Here is a 14,386-nt window from a genome sequence, read left to right on the forward strand (position 1 = left end):
GAAATCCAGAGGCACTTTATATCCATAAATAGGTATGCCGAATATGATGTACATTGGTCCAGGTTTTGATATAGCCCCCATATCGACCGATATGTCGAGTTGACTTCTTGAGCTTCTAAAGACTATCCGATTTCTATCCGATTTACATGAAATTCAAAATCTAGAGGTATTTTAGACCAACAGATAGTCGAGCCGAATATATTGTGTATCGGACTAGCCCCTATAACATATATACCGATCTCCCTATTTGACTTCTTGGGTTACTAGAAAGTGCAGTTTTTATCCGATTTGCTTGAAATCCACAAACATGTTTTTCTATAGCCCTTATTTAGAGTGATCTCCCGATTTGACTTCTTGAGCTTCTAGAAATTGCACTACAATTAAGATTTAAAATCATATGAAGTTCGTTCTGAAGGAAATGAACTATCAGCTGTCAGGCGAGCGGTTTAGAAATTGTAACATTTCTGAAGTTGGTTGCCTTAAAAAGTCAAATTGGGAGATCGATGAAGGTTATGCCAAAAATTGGACCGACAAAACAAGTCAACCCAGAGGGTCGGTTTATATGGGGGCCATATGAAAAAACCTGTACAGTATAGCCCATCTATAAAATCGACTGCTCGCAGACAAAAAAACAAGTCTATGAAAAATTTCAATGTATTGCACACGTAATGAGAAACTTCTTACACTGAAACAAGTATATACGGCCGTAAGTTCGGCCAGGCCGAATCTTATGTACCCTCCACCATGGATTGCGTAGAAACTTCTACGAAAGACTGTCATTCACAATCGAATTACTTGGTTTGTGGTATCTTAAACCTTCTTAACATCGTTTTCTAAAGTGTTAGTCCATACGTGGTATATATTAGACAAAAAGTTATGTATAGTTAAGTCTACAAATAATTACAAATCGATATGGACTTTTTGCACGGTACGTAGAGAGCCAGAATTGAAATATGGGGGCTATATACAATTGTGAACTTGATATGGACCAATTTTTGTGTGATTGGGGATCGATTTATGTGAGGGCTATATATAACTATAGACCGATATGGACCTAGTTAGGCATGGTTGTTAGCGGCCATATACTAGCACAATGTACCAAATTTCAACTCACTCGGATGAAATTTGCTCCTCCAAGTGGCTCCAAAACCAAATCTCGGGATCGGTTTATATGGGGGCTATATATGATTATGGACTGATATGGACCACTTTTGGCATGGTTGTTAAATATCATATACTAACATCACGTACCAAATTTCAACCGAATGGGAAGAATTTTGCTCTTCCAAGGGGCTCCGGAGGTCAAATCTGGGGATCGGTTTATATGGGGCATATATATAATTATGGACCGATATCGACCAATTTCATCAATCAATAACAACTACTTGTGCCAAGTTTCAAGTCGATAGCTTGTTTCGTTCGGAAGTTAGCGTGATTTCAACAGACGGACGGACGGACATGCTCAGATCGACTCAGAATTTCACCACGACCCAGAATACATATACTTTATGGGGTCTTAGAGCAATATTTCGATGTGTTATAAACGGAATGACAAAGTTAATATAACCCCATCCTATGGTGGAGGGTATAATAAACAAAGTTAGACACAAATCTTTGGAATCAACACCAAAATAATTAAAATAAAGACAAAATCTTTGGAACTGGGAAAGTTTTTTCAGTGTATAGGATAGCAACTTCTTATCAACTTTCTGGGGGAACATAATGTAAATGTTTAATTTATACGAATGTACATGTAACATTATCATTGTTATTAGTATTAGTATTTGTTTTAGTGTAGAAGATGTTTTTTTTTTTAGACTAGTTACCAGTGTCTTTATACCAATGAGACATATATTAGGGTGTACAAACCCGACACCGGTTAATCGGTTAACTCCGTTACAAAATCCGTATCCAGATTGTAAAAAATTTGGTATTTTCGGTTAATCTGAGTATCATCAGTTAACCGGTTTTCTGTATTTCAATTGAAATTTTCTCTATTTTGTATTTTTTTTTTTTTCTCCCGAAAGTCGGACTTTCTGTTGAGACGTATTGAAGAAGTGAAAAAAACGGAATAATTACAAAATCTCGTTTGCAAAGCAAGCACGTCAACTGTATTAATATCTCATGACGATCCCACGGCGGCGGGTTCTGTGTACCGGATCGACCCGATGGACCCCATCCATTGGCCAGCGGCTGCCACATCAGTGTATGTGTACTGTATTCATGTATTCATTTAGCATGAAAAATACTTTCACATTGATTTTTTCGTCCAACGCTTAGTTCAACTTAATAACCCTTTATGTAAACGTTTACAAACCCGACAACGGTTAATCGGTTATCTCCGTTATAAAACCCGTATCTGGATTGTGAAATATTTGATATTTTCGTTTAATCTGAGTATCGGTTAACCGGACTTCTGTATTTCAATTAAAATTTTCTCTATTTTGTATTTTTTTCTCCCGAAAGTCGGACTTTGTGTTGAAACGTATTGAAGCAGTGAATAAACGGAGTAATTACAAAATCTCGTTTACAAAGCAAGCACGTCAACTGTATTCATTTTTTCGTTATTATTAAAAACGAAACATAACATGAAAAATACTTTCACATTGATTTTTCCGTCCAGCGCTTACTTCAACTTAATATCCCTTTATGTAAATGTTTAACCCCTAAAAATGTATGTGGTCTGAGAGTTGCAAGACAGCCCAATCGCGAAAAAATTAAGAAACTACCCCAGATTCCCCTTGAAGCTGAACAAAATTACTTACCTGAACATTTTTGTCTTTGAATGTCATCACTTTGTTTGTAAGACGATATAGGACTTTAGACAACACCGTCTGAATAGCATTGTTGAGCGATAGACTCCCCTCTGAACTTGGCATTGTCATTATACTGTCCAAAATTCCTAATATCTCATGATCCGGCTGTTGGCGTTGTTGATATTCAGGATTTAATAAATAACGCACTGCGGGTGACATGTCGTTAAAGATGCTGTACTCGAAGAAATTTTGTAACATTCTCATATTATCACAATATGTTCGATGCAAGGAAGCCATTTCATCATCTTGGGTCATAAAGGAACGCTGTTGCTGTTGTTGCTCTTGATATTGGAACTCATGTTGATGCTGTTGTTCGAGGCGATGGTGAAGTGATGAAGAATATTTGGCATTTTGAAGTATGAAACGACACAAATATTTTGATGCAGATTCTCGAACTCGAACATCATCGTCAGCAATCAATAGTAAAAGTTCTTCAAGCAATGAATTCTGCAAAGATGTTTAGAAAAGTCATATTAGTTGGTGGGTGGGTGTGTGTGTGTGTTTGTAAATTTGTGTGGGTATTAATAAATAACAAGGAAACCGATGTCATCTACCAAAAGAAGAACTAAACTCATTTTATTAAACCAAGTCTTAAGAGTTTTGGAATAAATTCTTATTTACACATGAAGAAATTTGCTATGTTACTTAGCTATTGGGATACTAAGAGCGAACTTAGTCGAAATATATACTTCAACAAGTCGCCTTTTACATCGTTTATCGCGACTAATCGATTAATTTTCATAATCTACAAATTATGATTAATTAATTTTCATAATCGATTAATGTTCATAATCTACAGAATCTAAAAATTGCCTCTGTAACATATACTCCCAAACATATATATTTTCAGAATTTGTGCAAGCAAAAAAATTGTTTGTACTGTGCAAACATATTTTATGTTTCACCTTAAGCCTATTTTTTAAGGCTCCGAATGAATAATTTGATGTGTAAATTGAATATTGTTTAGATTTAAGCAATTACAATTTTTGATGTTGATGAATGCAAACATATTTATACCCTTCACCACTACTGTGGTACAGGGTATAATAAGTTTGTGCATTTGTATGTAACGCCAAGAAGGAGTAATCATAGACCAACCTTTTAGTATAAGTTTGTGCATTTGTATGTAACGCCAAGAAGGAGTAATCATAGACCAACCTTTTAGTATGCGGATCGGCTTAGAATTAAATTCTGAGTCGATTTAGCGATGTCCGTCTGTCTGTCTGTCTGTCCGTCTGTCCGTCTGTCTGTCTGTCTGTTGGTGTATTTTTGTGTGCAAAGTACAGCTCGCAGTTTTAGTCCGATTGTCCTAAAATTTGGTATAAGGTCCTGTTTCGGCTCAAAGACGATCCCTATTGATTTTGGAAAAAATCGGTTCAGATTTAGATATAGCTGCCATATATATTTTTCACCGATCTGGTCATAATTGGCGTGTATATCAACCGATCTTCCTCAAATTCCGTACATCCAAATGTTTTATGAGTCTCGAAAAACTTGCAAAATATCAGCCAAATCGGTTCAGATTTAGATATAGCTCCCATATATAGCTTTCGCCCGATTTACACTCATTTGCCCAAATAGGCCAATTTTTTGCTCCGATTTAGTTGAAATTTTGCATAGGGAGTAGAATTAGCATTGTAACTATGCCTGCCAAATTTGGTTGAAATCGATTCAGATTTGGATATATCTCCCATATATAGCTTTCGCCCGATTTACACTCATATGACCACAGAGGCCAATTTTTAACTCCGATTTAGTTGAAATTTCGCACAGGGAGTAGAATTAGCATTGTAGCTATGCGTGCCAAATTTGGTTGAAATCGGTTCAGATTTGGATATATCTCCCATATATAGCTTTCGCCCGATTTACACTCATATGACCACAGAGGCCAATTTTTTGCTCCGATTTAGTTGAAATTTTGCACAGGGAGTATAATTAGCATTGTAGCTATGCGTGCCAAATTTGGTTGAAATCGGTTCAGATTTAGATATATCTCCCATATATAGCTTTCGCCCGATTTACACTCATATGACCACAGAGGCCAATTGTTAACTCCGATTTAGTTGAAATTTTGCACAGAGAGTAGAATTAGCATTGTTGCTATGCGTGCCAAATTTAGTTGAAATTGGTTCAGATTTAGATATAGCTCCCATGTATATGTTTTTCTGATTTCGACAAAAATGGTCAAAATACCAACATTTTCCTAAACTTCTAATACATATATATCGAGCGATAAATCATAAATAAACTTTTGCGAAGTTTCCTTAAAATTGCTTCAGATTTAAATGTTTCACATATTTTTTTACTAATATTGTGTTCCACCCTAGTGCATTAGCCGACTTAAATTTTGAGTCTATAGATTTGTTGAAGTCTATCAAATTCTGTCCAGATCGAGTGATATTTAAATGTATGTATTTGGGACAAATCTTTATATATAGCCCTCAACACATTTGACGGATGTGATATGGTATCGAAAATTTAAATCTACAAAGTGGTGCAGGGTATAATATAGTTGGCCCGCCCGACTTTAGACTTTCCTTACTTGTTTTTAACATAAGTAATATGTCTCTCAATCTTCTCTTCTCTCATCTTTTTTCTCTATTCTCACTATCTGACGTTTATAAACATATATGTCCCAAACATGTTATACCAATTTATGAACATTATATGCTTGCACTTAAAAATAATGTGCTAATAAAATGAGTGTCAAACATATAATTTTTACACCGAAACAGCAGAGAAAGAATATGATCACCTCCTAGAGCATAATGTTATTTTTGGATGTAGAAAAGAGACTACGATATTCATCTTTGTATGTCCTCCTCTATGAAAAAACAAACCCTTAGGAACCTGTTCCATTTTGGGCATTTAAAATCGCACGAAAAAAAACTTATGGAATATACTGAATATTCTGATAATTGTACTGTAGTAAATGTGCCCTTTGTATTTCGGGATTAGAGAACAAAAACAAATATCATTCATCGAAAATCTTTTGGTTATTTCACAATATTCCCCATTAAGATCTATACACTTTTGAAACTCTGAGGTATCTCGAAAATATGCATTCTGAACAGAGAATGAAGCCGACCCATTTTTATCGGCGGAGGCTGAAACTAAAATTTTGCCTCCGGCGGCGGAGGGTTGACGTCTGAGCCGATAAAAATGTGTATATTCGGCGGCGGACATTTATCCATTATAAAATCAAATTGAGGTTATCGAAATGATTATGAGATTAGTTGTACAACTAATCTAACAATCAAATTTACATATCATTCATATATTTTGAGCAAGATTTTTGGGAAATTATTATAGAAACCTAATATTGGATAATTGCAGATCAAAAGTTCAAAATTTTAGCAGAAACTACAACAATTATTAATACGTTTTTCTGTTTTTAATAACTATTTTCGATTAACAGGTTGGCTGAAAGTCCCCGGTCTAACAAAGAAACACACTTTTTTTGTCAAAATTCGTTTTTATTATTCAACATAGTTCCCTTCAAGAGCGATATAACGATTATAACGACCTTCCAATTTTTTGGATACCATTTTGGTTTTGCCTCAAAATAGGCCTCAGTTTCGGCGATCACCTCTTCATTGCAGCCAAATTTTTTTCCCTGCGAGCATCCTTTTGAGGTCTGAGAAAAAGAAAAAGTCGCTGGGGGCCAGATCTGGAGAATACGGTGGGTGGGGAAGCAATTCGAAGCCCAATTCATGAATTTTTGCCATCGTTCTCAAAGACTTGTGGCACGGTGCGTTGTCTTGGTGGAACAACATTTTTTTCTTCTTCATATGGGGCCGTTTTGCCGCGATTTCGACCTTCCAACGCTCCAATAACACCATATAATAGTCACTGTTGATGGTTTTTCCCTTCTCAAGATAATCGATAAAAATTATTCCATGCGCATCCCAAAGAACAGATGCCATTTCTTTGCCAGCGGACTTTTGAGTCTTTCCCCGCTTCGGAGACGGTTCACCGGTTGCTGTCCACTCTGCCGACTGTCGATTGGACTCAGGAGTGTAGTGATGGAGCCATGTTTCATCCATCGTCACATATCGACGGAAAAACTCGGGTGTATTACGAGTTAACAGCTGCAAACACCGCTCAGAATCATCAACACGTTGTTGTTTTTGGTCAAATGTGAGCTCGCGCCGCACCCATTTTGCACAGAGCTTCCGCATATCCAAATATTGATGAATGATATGACCAACACGTTCCTTTGATATCTTTAAGGCCTCTGCAATATCGATCAACTTCATTTTACGGTCATTCAAAATCATTTTGTGGATTTTTTTGATGTTTTCGTCGGTAACTACCTCTTTCGGGCGTCCTCTGCGTTCACCGTCCTCCGTGCTCATTTCACCACACTTGAATTTTGCATACCAATCAATTATTGTTGATTTCCCTGGGGCAGAGTCCGGAAATTCATTATCAAGCCAAGTTTTTGCTTCCACCGTATTTTTTCCCTTCAGAAAACAGTATTTTATCAAAACACGAAATTCCTTTTTTTCCATTTTTTTTACAATAACAAAAGTTGCTTCACAAAAAACGCTCTTTCTCACAAACTAATTGACTTACAACGTCAAATTTTGACACGAATCATTTGAAGGTTGGCACTATAAAAAAGTAATATGCATTTAATACTAGCGACGCCATCTATGTGTCAGAACGGGGACTTATCAGCCAAAATTTTAATTGGCGGCTAAATTTGAGTCTAGATGAGTCGCCATATTCGACGGCGGCGAAAATCAGCGGCGCGACTCGGCGGCTTCATTCTCTGATTCTGAATACATCAACCGCTTCTTTAGGTGTCGAAAAACTTTGACCTCTCATTTTATTTTTGACGTACGGGAATAACATTAAGTCAGTCATGCCGAGTCAGGACTATATGGCGGATGAACCATCAAATTAACATTTTGAGGGCTCAAAACTACAGTTGTTTGAGACGATGTGTGAGAGCTCGCTCGAAGAAAACTGGCAATTTTCTATAGAAATAAAATTTTGACAAAATATTCTATCGAATAAAATTTTGACAAAATTTTCTATAGAAATAAAATTTTGAAAAAAAATTTCCATGGAATAAAATTTTGATACAATTTTCTATAGAATTAAATTTTGACAAAATTTTCTATAGAAATAAAATTTTATTTTTTTTTTTTTTTTTTTTTTTTTTTTTTTTTGTTTTGTTTTGTTATTGTTGGTTTTGTTCTTTAAGCATTGTTGTCGTTTTTTTATTTCAGCTTAAAACCATACATTGACTAAACTACAAGAGTAGCTTAACCAACAGAGGAAAAGAATGTTTGTCAAATTTATTTGGGCAAAGCCCTATAGACTGCAAGATGGTTGGATGGACGCACGTTTCGGAATTACCACATTCCTCATCAGCATCCTCTACTTGCAGCAAAACTATCAACCAATTATCAGAATAAATTCAGGCAGTTTATTAAACCCAACAAAAACCACACTTGAACCCTCCGAAAAAAGGTTTTACATTGATAGCCGGCTTATGCCAAATGAATTCGAAACAAACATATCTCTTTTCCTATGCCACTGTCATTTTGATACAAATTTTGATACAATTTTCTATACAATAAAATTTTGAAAAAATTTTCTATGGAATAAAATTTTGATACAATTTTCTATAGAATAAAATTTTGACAAAATTTTGTAAAAGACCTAGTAAATAAGTTCGTTAAAGACTTTCTCAAAATATTAAAATATTTTGTCAAAACTATTGTACCATAAGTCTGATATCGGCTCAAAACTGTATACACAAAAGGTACTAAATCATTCTCGGGGGTACTACGGTACTGACCAAGGTGAAAAAGTATTGAAAAAAGTACTATAGTACTGCATTTTCCATCCCTGGTTCCAATACACATATGTTTTTATAATAAATCATATAGAATACACTTTATTCAGTGTACAGAAGATGTCAACATAATATTTATATATTTATTTGTATTTTATTTTATCATCAACGACAAATTAAAATGACTTTCGGTTTATTTTTTCTCTCATCAGAAAGTCAGTATTAAGTAAATCAAGCAAATGTAGATTTTTTTGTTGATGCTCTTTCTCCTTTGTGTATATTACGACCAATGTGCAATGATGTTCATGAATAAAGTTTACATAGACAATATTTACATTAGCTTCAAAATAAGTCTCGTTTATTGGCTTGATTTTTGTGCAATACTGGCCAAGTATTTATTAAAAAACACACACAAGCAACAACATTTATTTATGCTTCAGGGCACAAAACGCCAATAAAAGAATACATTTTTTAGACATTTTGCAGAAAAACTCACTTCTAGATAAAAAAAAACATGCTTTTCACATACGAGGAAAGTTCGAATAGGTTTTATTTATGCCTTTTCAATTTATTCCTAAAATGCTAGTAAATTTCTTTAAAAACGCAAAATCTAAGAAAGAATAAGATATTATACATTCCGAATATGATTGTATTTCATTGGATATTTTTTATTAATATATTAATTGGGATAATTTTTTGATATTTTTTTATTTTTGATATTTTTTAGCTTTGAGTTTCTGTAATTCCATTTATGGCATCGCATTTAACATACAAATCGATTCCTTCATCAATTAAACTCGAGGGATTGTAATGCCAACACCGAATAATATTTAATTGCAAAAATAAAATATAATGTTTCGTCGAACCCAAGGTGACCATTCGGTATGGAATGATTGTACCTTTTGGCTTCGAATGGTACTGATTTAGTACAATTTCATCTATGCTATGATTTAGTACAATTTCATCTATGCTATTTTGCGTTCATCGTTCATCTCAAGATTCTGATCTTATGACGGTAGTCTAAACGACATCTCTGAATGTCGTTCGAAATACCGAATAGGACGAGAACCCATCTTTGTTCGAACCACAAGGAACGGAATGGCGTTTACCACTGGCCAATGGACAACTTCCACTTTGCAAGTTCGGTAAAAAGAACCTACTGTCTGGGAATGGAAGTGCTAGAGCGATTTTCTTAAGCATCTGCTATTGCACAATTTCACTGCGAGGAAAATTACTCCGTAAATCCTTACTTTGAATCTTATACATATTGATATTGCAAATAGTTCCTACAATCATTTCCACAACCTCAAAAATATATAAACATTAAGCATTAAACTTCCTTTCAATGGATATACATAAAGAACTAGAAATACTGTCCCTAAACCATGGCTACGGCATAGAAATGAGAGATACCACTACTCTCAATTTGTATTTACACACCATAGTTGGAAATTCAAACAGTTTAATGATTATTTGAGAAATTTATATGTTCCTTGCTCCGTCTACTTGTTTGGTTTGATAAAAGTTCCCAAAAAAGAGAGAATACAACACAAACAAGGAGAAGAATACTAACCTCCAAGCTGCAGACAAAATCGGTACCATCTACATCTTCGTCTTCATAGCTAAACCATCCTTCAGCCACGTCATCATCATTGCAGCAACAGCAGCAGTTGTCTGAGGAACAACCATGATGGTGAGGGTTTTGGAGGCCAATGCCATTGTATTTGGTCGTGGTGTTGGTGATGGTGCTGGTATAGTTATTTCCGTAATAAGACCGTAGTAAAGCATAATTTAAATTTGAAATAACTTCGGCATATTTATTTTGGACCAACCAATATTTGTTGTAGTGACATAGACGAAGTTTATTCAATAACAATTTTGGTGATATCAATAGTATCCTGCTGCTATGGCCACAACAATGAGATGAGCCGATGCCTGATGGTGATGTTGAAGTCTGCACGTATTGTTGAGAAGAGGAACCGGATGTAGCCTTGCCAACACTGCCAACACTATTACCCTCAACGTTCATAATGTCATTATTGGAATTGGTGCTTCTTACAGCATCTTGGCTATCAGTGTTAACGGTCCCATTGTTGCTGCTATTGCTGTTCGCATGCAATTGAAAAGCATTCAAAAGCGCAGCTATAATCCCATCATTATCGTTAAAGTGCCCTGAAATACACTGTAGCTTGGTTCTTGTTGTTGTTGTTGTTTTTGGTGTTCTTGCTGTCGGATGAGTGGCTTCAGTTCGATTTTCATCCTTTGGGCAATATTTTTCTTGATACTGCTGCTCTTGTTCCTTGTTGTGTTTTGTTTCTTTGTGTTGTTGTCTTCCATGACATGTTTGCTTGCATGCTATATCAACTCCATGTCCCTCTCCTGATATCATGTCTGCTCCTGATGTCGTTGGTATAGTCATATATTTAAATAACACATATGGAAATATTTTATCGAATGTATTCAATGCTTGTATGACCACCGTGTGAATGTCATCTTGCAGGCCCTTGGAAAAAAAGAAGAAAGTAGGATAAAAAAAAAATTAAAAGAGGAAAACATTGCAGTGTATAAGTGAAGACCCATACAAGAGAATTGAATATCCCAAGAATGTACAATAATATCCTTTAAGAAATATGTATACAAGAGAAAATGAATTATGTCAGATTGAACTTCCGGCAAGGCCAGATGGCTTGGTTGATTTTTTCTTCATTGCCTTTTTGGCATGCAAAAATTAAAAAAAAGAACTACCACTATGATTTCCCCTTTAAAGGGCATATGCTGTCATTGGCTAAAGGCAATATTGATTTTGCTTGATAAGGAAAAAAAATATTACAATAACACATGTGAAGGATGTCTAATGGGGCATCTAATGCATTCTAAATACTCATGCATATGTTAAGAATTGTTAAAGTTTTGAAGAGCACGGCAAATTTTATTATATCAGACCTACAAGAGAGCACCGTGGTGCAATGGTTAACATGTCCGCCCTACATACAATGGGTCATGGGTTCAATCCCAGTTTCGACCGATTGTCGTGACTCACGCTGATGGTTAACCAAATGTGGTGCGTGAGCGTGAATCACGAAAATAATATCTTCGTATAACGTTCTCGATTTTAATCATGATCATGTTTTCAGTACTCGTAAAATTATTCATGAGTCACGACATTTATGATCGAGTGTGCGTGGGGACTGTAAAGAGATGTGCCGAATGTGGCGTATACCGTGCTGAAGTATAAAAATATCCCGACTTTAGAGCACCTAAAAGTCTTCCAACTATCTTTAAACTTAGAATAGAGTCACGCTAAAAGTGAAATGATTTTGATTTCGCTCAAAAAATGTCAGTAGCATTTTGATTGTTCAGAGCTCTAGTAGAACTAAGAGAGCCTCAGCATAAGTGTAGATATTTTTTGAAGTAGTATTCATGGATTTTTTTTCAAAAATAAAAAAATCATTTGACATAATAGAAAAGGGAGAATATTGGAGTCATTCACTCCAGTGAAAACAAGCATAATTTTTTCAGCGGCAATGAAATGCCACAGTAATACTGTCCTCATTTCTTATAAATACAATTCATCAAGAGTCGGTTCCAAAATGTTGGCTAGATTTCTAATTATCACGGCTATGGAGTCGAGCTAATTTTGATCAACTCCGGGTCTAGCATTTTTCATCAGCCTCGACTTCGACTCCGAGTAATGTAACTAAATCCTATTGCAATTACACTTCATTTGTAATTTTATGATGGAGGGTACCTATACCCAATAAATTTAATTATGACATACGTCTATATAAGCGTTGCCAGAATTGTTTCACCAAAAACCGCTAGATTTGCCCAAAACAATAGCTAAAAGCTAGAAAAAACAAAATTTTGTTGTATCAAAAGTCACATTTTTGATTGGAATTAAACAAAAAAAAAACTTCAAAGCTTTATTTCACTTAAAATGAGAGGCTTAGATATATCTAAGCCATATGAGTTCTGTTTGCGTACTCGCTAAATTTTGGTTACTATCACAAATTTTTACTGGAAGGCCATCGTTTACATTTCCCAGTAAAAACTTGCAATTATCAGCTGGTTAATCATCAACAAATCCAATGTGCGATATATGTATTGCAAAATGTCACATAGAAGTGCATTAGGAAATATCAATATATTTCGTTTTAATTGGTTTAAAACCGCTGAATTAATGATAAATTCGTGAACGTGTACACTTCTTCTAATTTTATCCAAGAGAATAAACCCCATTCATACTGTCTTGTAAGTTTATACTGAATAACTTTTATTGGAAAATTACCCAATTGTTGTCCAATTTTTGTAAATGTAAATCCATTCCAATAATAAATAACAGATTTGTTTTTATCGCGCGTTTTGTTCCTATCAATACCATTTTATTTATTGTATTGTTTTGATAAAAAATAATACCACATTCAAAACGTTATTTCCTTAATTATTTCTTACATAACAGGTTGGCTGATAAGTCCCCGGTCTGACACATAGATGGTGTCGCTAGTATTAAATGCATATTATTTTTATATAGTACCAACCTTCAAATGACTCGTGTCAAAATTTGACGTCTGGAAGTCAATTAGTTTGTGAAATAGATCGTCTTTTGTGAAGCAACTTTTGTTAGTGTGAAAACAATGGAAAAAAGGAATTTCGTGTTTTGATAAAATACTGTTTTCTGAAGGGAAAAAATACGGTGGAAGCAAAAACTTGGCTTGATAATAAGTTTCCGGACTCCGCCCCAGGGAAATCAACAATAATTGATTGGTATGCAAAATTCTAGCGTGCTGAAATGAGCACGGAGGACGGTGAACTCAGTGGACGCCCGAAAGAGGTGATTACCGACGAAAACATCAAAAAAATCCATAAATTAATGTTTTTTAATGACCGTAAAATGAAGTTGGTCGAGATAGCGGAGGCCTTAGAGATATCAAAGAAACGTGTTGGTCATATCATTCATCAATATTTGGATATGCGGAAGCTCTGTGCAAAATGGGTGCCGCGCGAGCTCACATTTGACCAAAAACAACAACGTGTTGATGATTCTGAGCGGTGTTTGCAGCTGTTAACTCGTAATACATCCGAATTTTTCCGTCGATATGTGTCAATGGATGAAACATGGCTCCATCACTACACTCCCAATCGACAGTCGGCTAAGTGGACAGCAACCGCACGCACAGAAAAAACATGTTTGGACATGGTTGCCGCATCCATTTAATGCTTATTTAGAGTATGTAATTGTCGCGAAAACCATGTATTTTGTCTTTGTAAAAATAATTTACGAGCGGAGAAAAATATATGTTGACAATAAGCATTTAAATGGTTCTCAAATGCCGCAAACATGTTCTATTATTTAAATGATAGAATTTGAGACCATTATATGGTCAGGAAAATCATGTATCTGACCATTCAATTTTTTTACTTTTTTGCAGAAAAAAAATATTTTTATAGTTTACGTATAGACATGTCTACAACCATTACATGGCCATAAAGACCATGTACATTGTTTTCGTGACCATTTAATTTTTTAATTTTTTTGCAGCGACAAGAATTTTATAAAAACATTGAGCAGGTACACACGATTTTCATTTTGCGCGTCAGTCGTGTGTTGATTGTTTCTTGGAATGGACGGAGAATACGGAATTATTGTGTTTTGTGTTAATTTATTTATTCAGAAATGGCACGTGGTTTTATGTGAATACCAAAAAGGAAAGTGTAATTGAAAAAAATATACCTGGTTTTTGTTCTGCATTTTGATATA

General features: G+C 35.1%; 1 protein-coding gene across 2 annotated transcripts in view; it reads right to left on the reverse strand.

The window, feature by feature from the left end:
• The window catches only part of htt (huntingtin), a 152,649-nt gene that overhangs the window by 107,445 nt on the left and 30,818 nt on the right, over nucleotides 1-14,386 (reverse strand). For both annotated transcript variants that reach the window (XM_075294654.1, XM_075294652.1), the window contains 2 exons: nucleotides 10,202-11,131; nucleotides 2,766-3,263 (listed from right to left, as the gene is read on the reverse strand). In XM_075294654.1, coding sequence (XP_075150769.1) covers nucleotides 2,766-3,263; nucleotides 10,202-11,131 — 1,428 coding nt within the window. The remainder of the gene's footprint in view (nucleotides 1-2,765; nucleotides 3,264-10,201; nucleotides 11,132-14,386) is intronic.

This window comes from Haematobia irritans, chromosome 1 (genome assembly GCF_050003625.1).
Source record: "Haematobia irritans isolate KBUSLIRL chromosome 1, ASM5000362v1, whole genome shotgun sequence".
Classification (NCBI taxonomy): Eukaryota; Metazoa; Arthropoda; class Insecta; order Diptera; family Muscidae; genus Haematobia; species Haematobia irritans.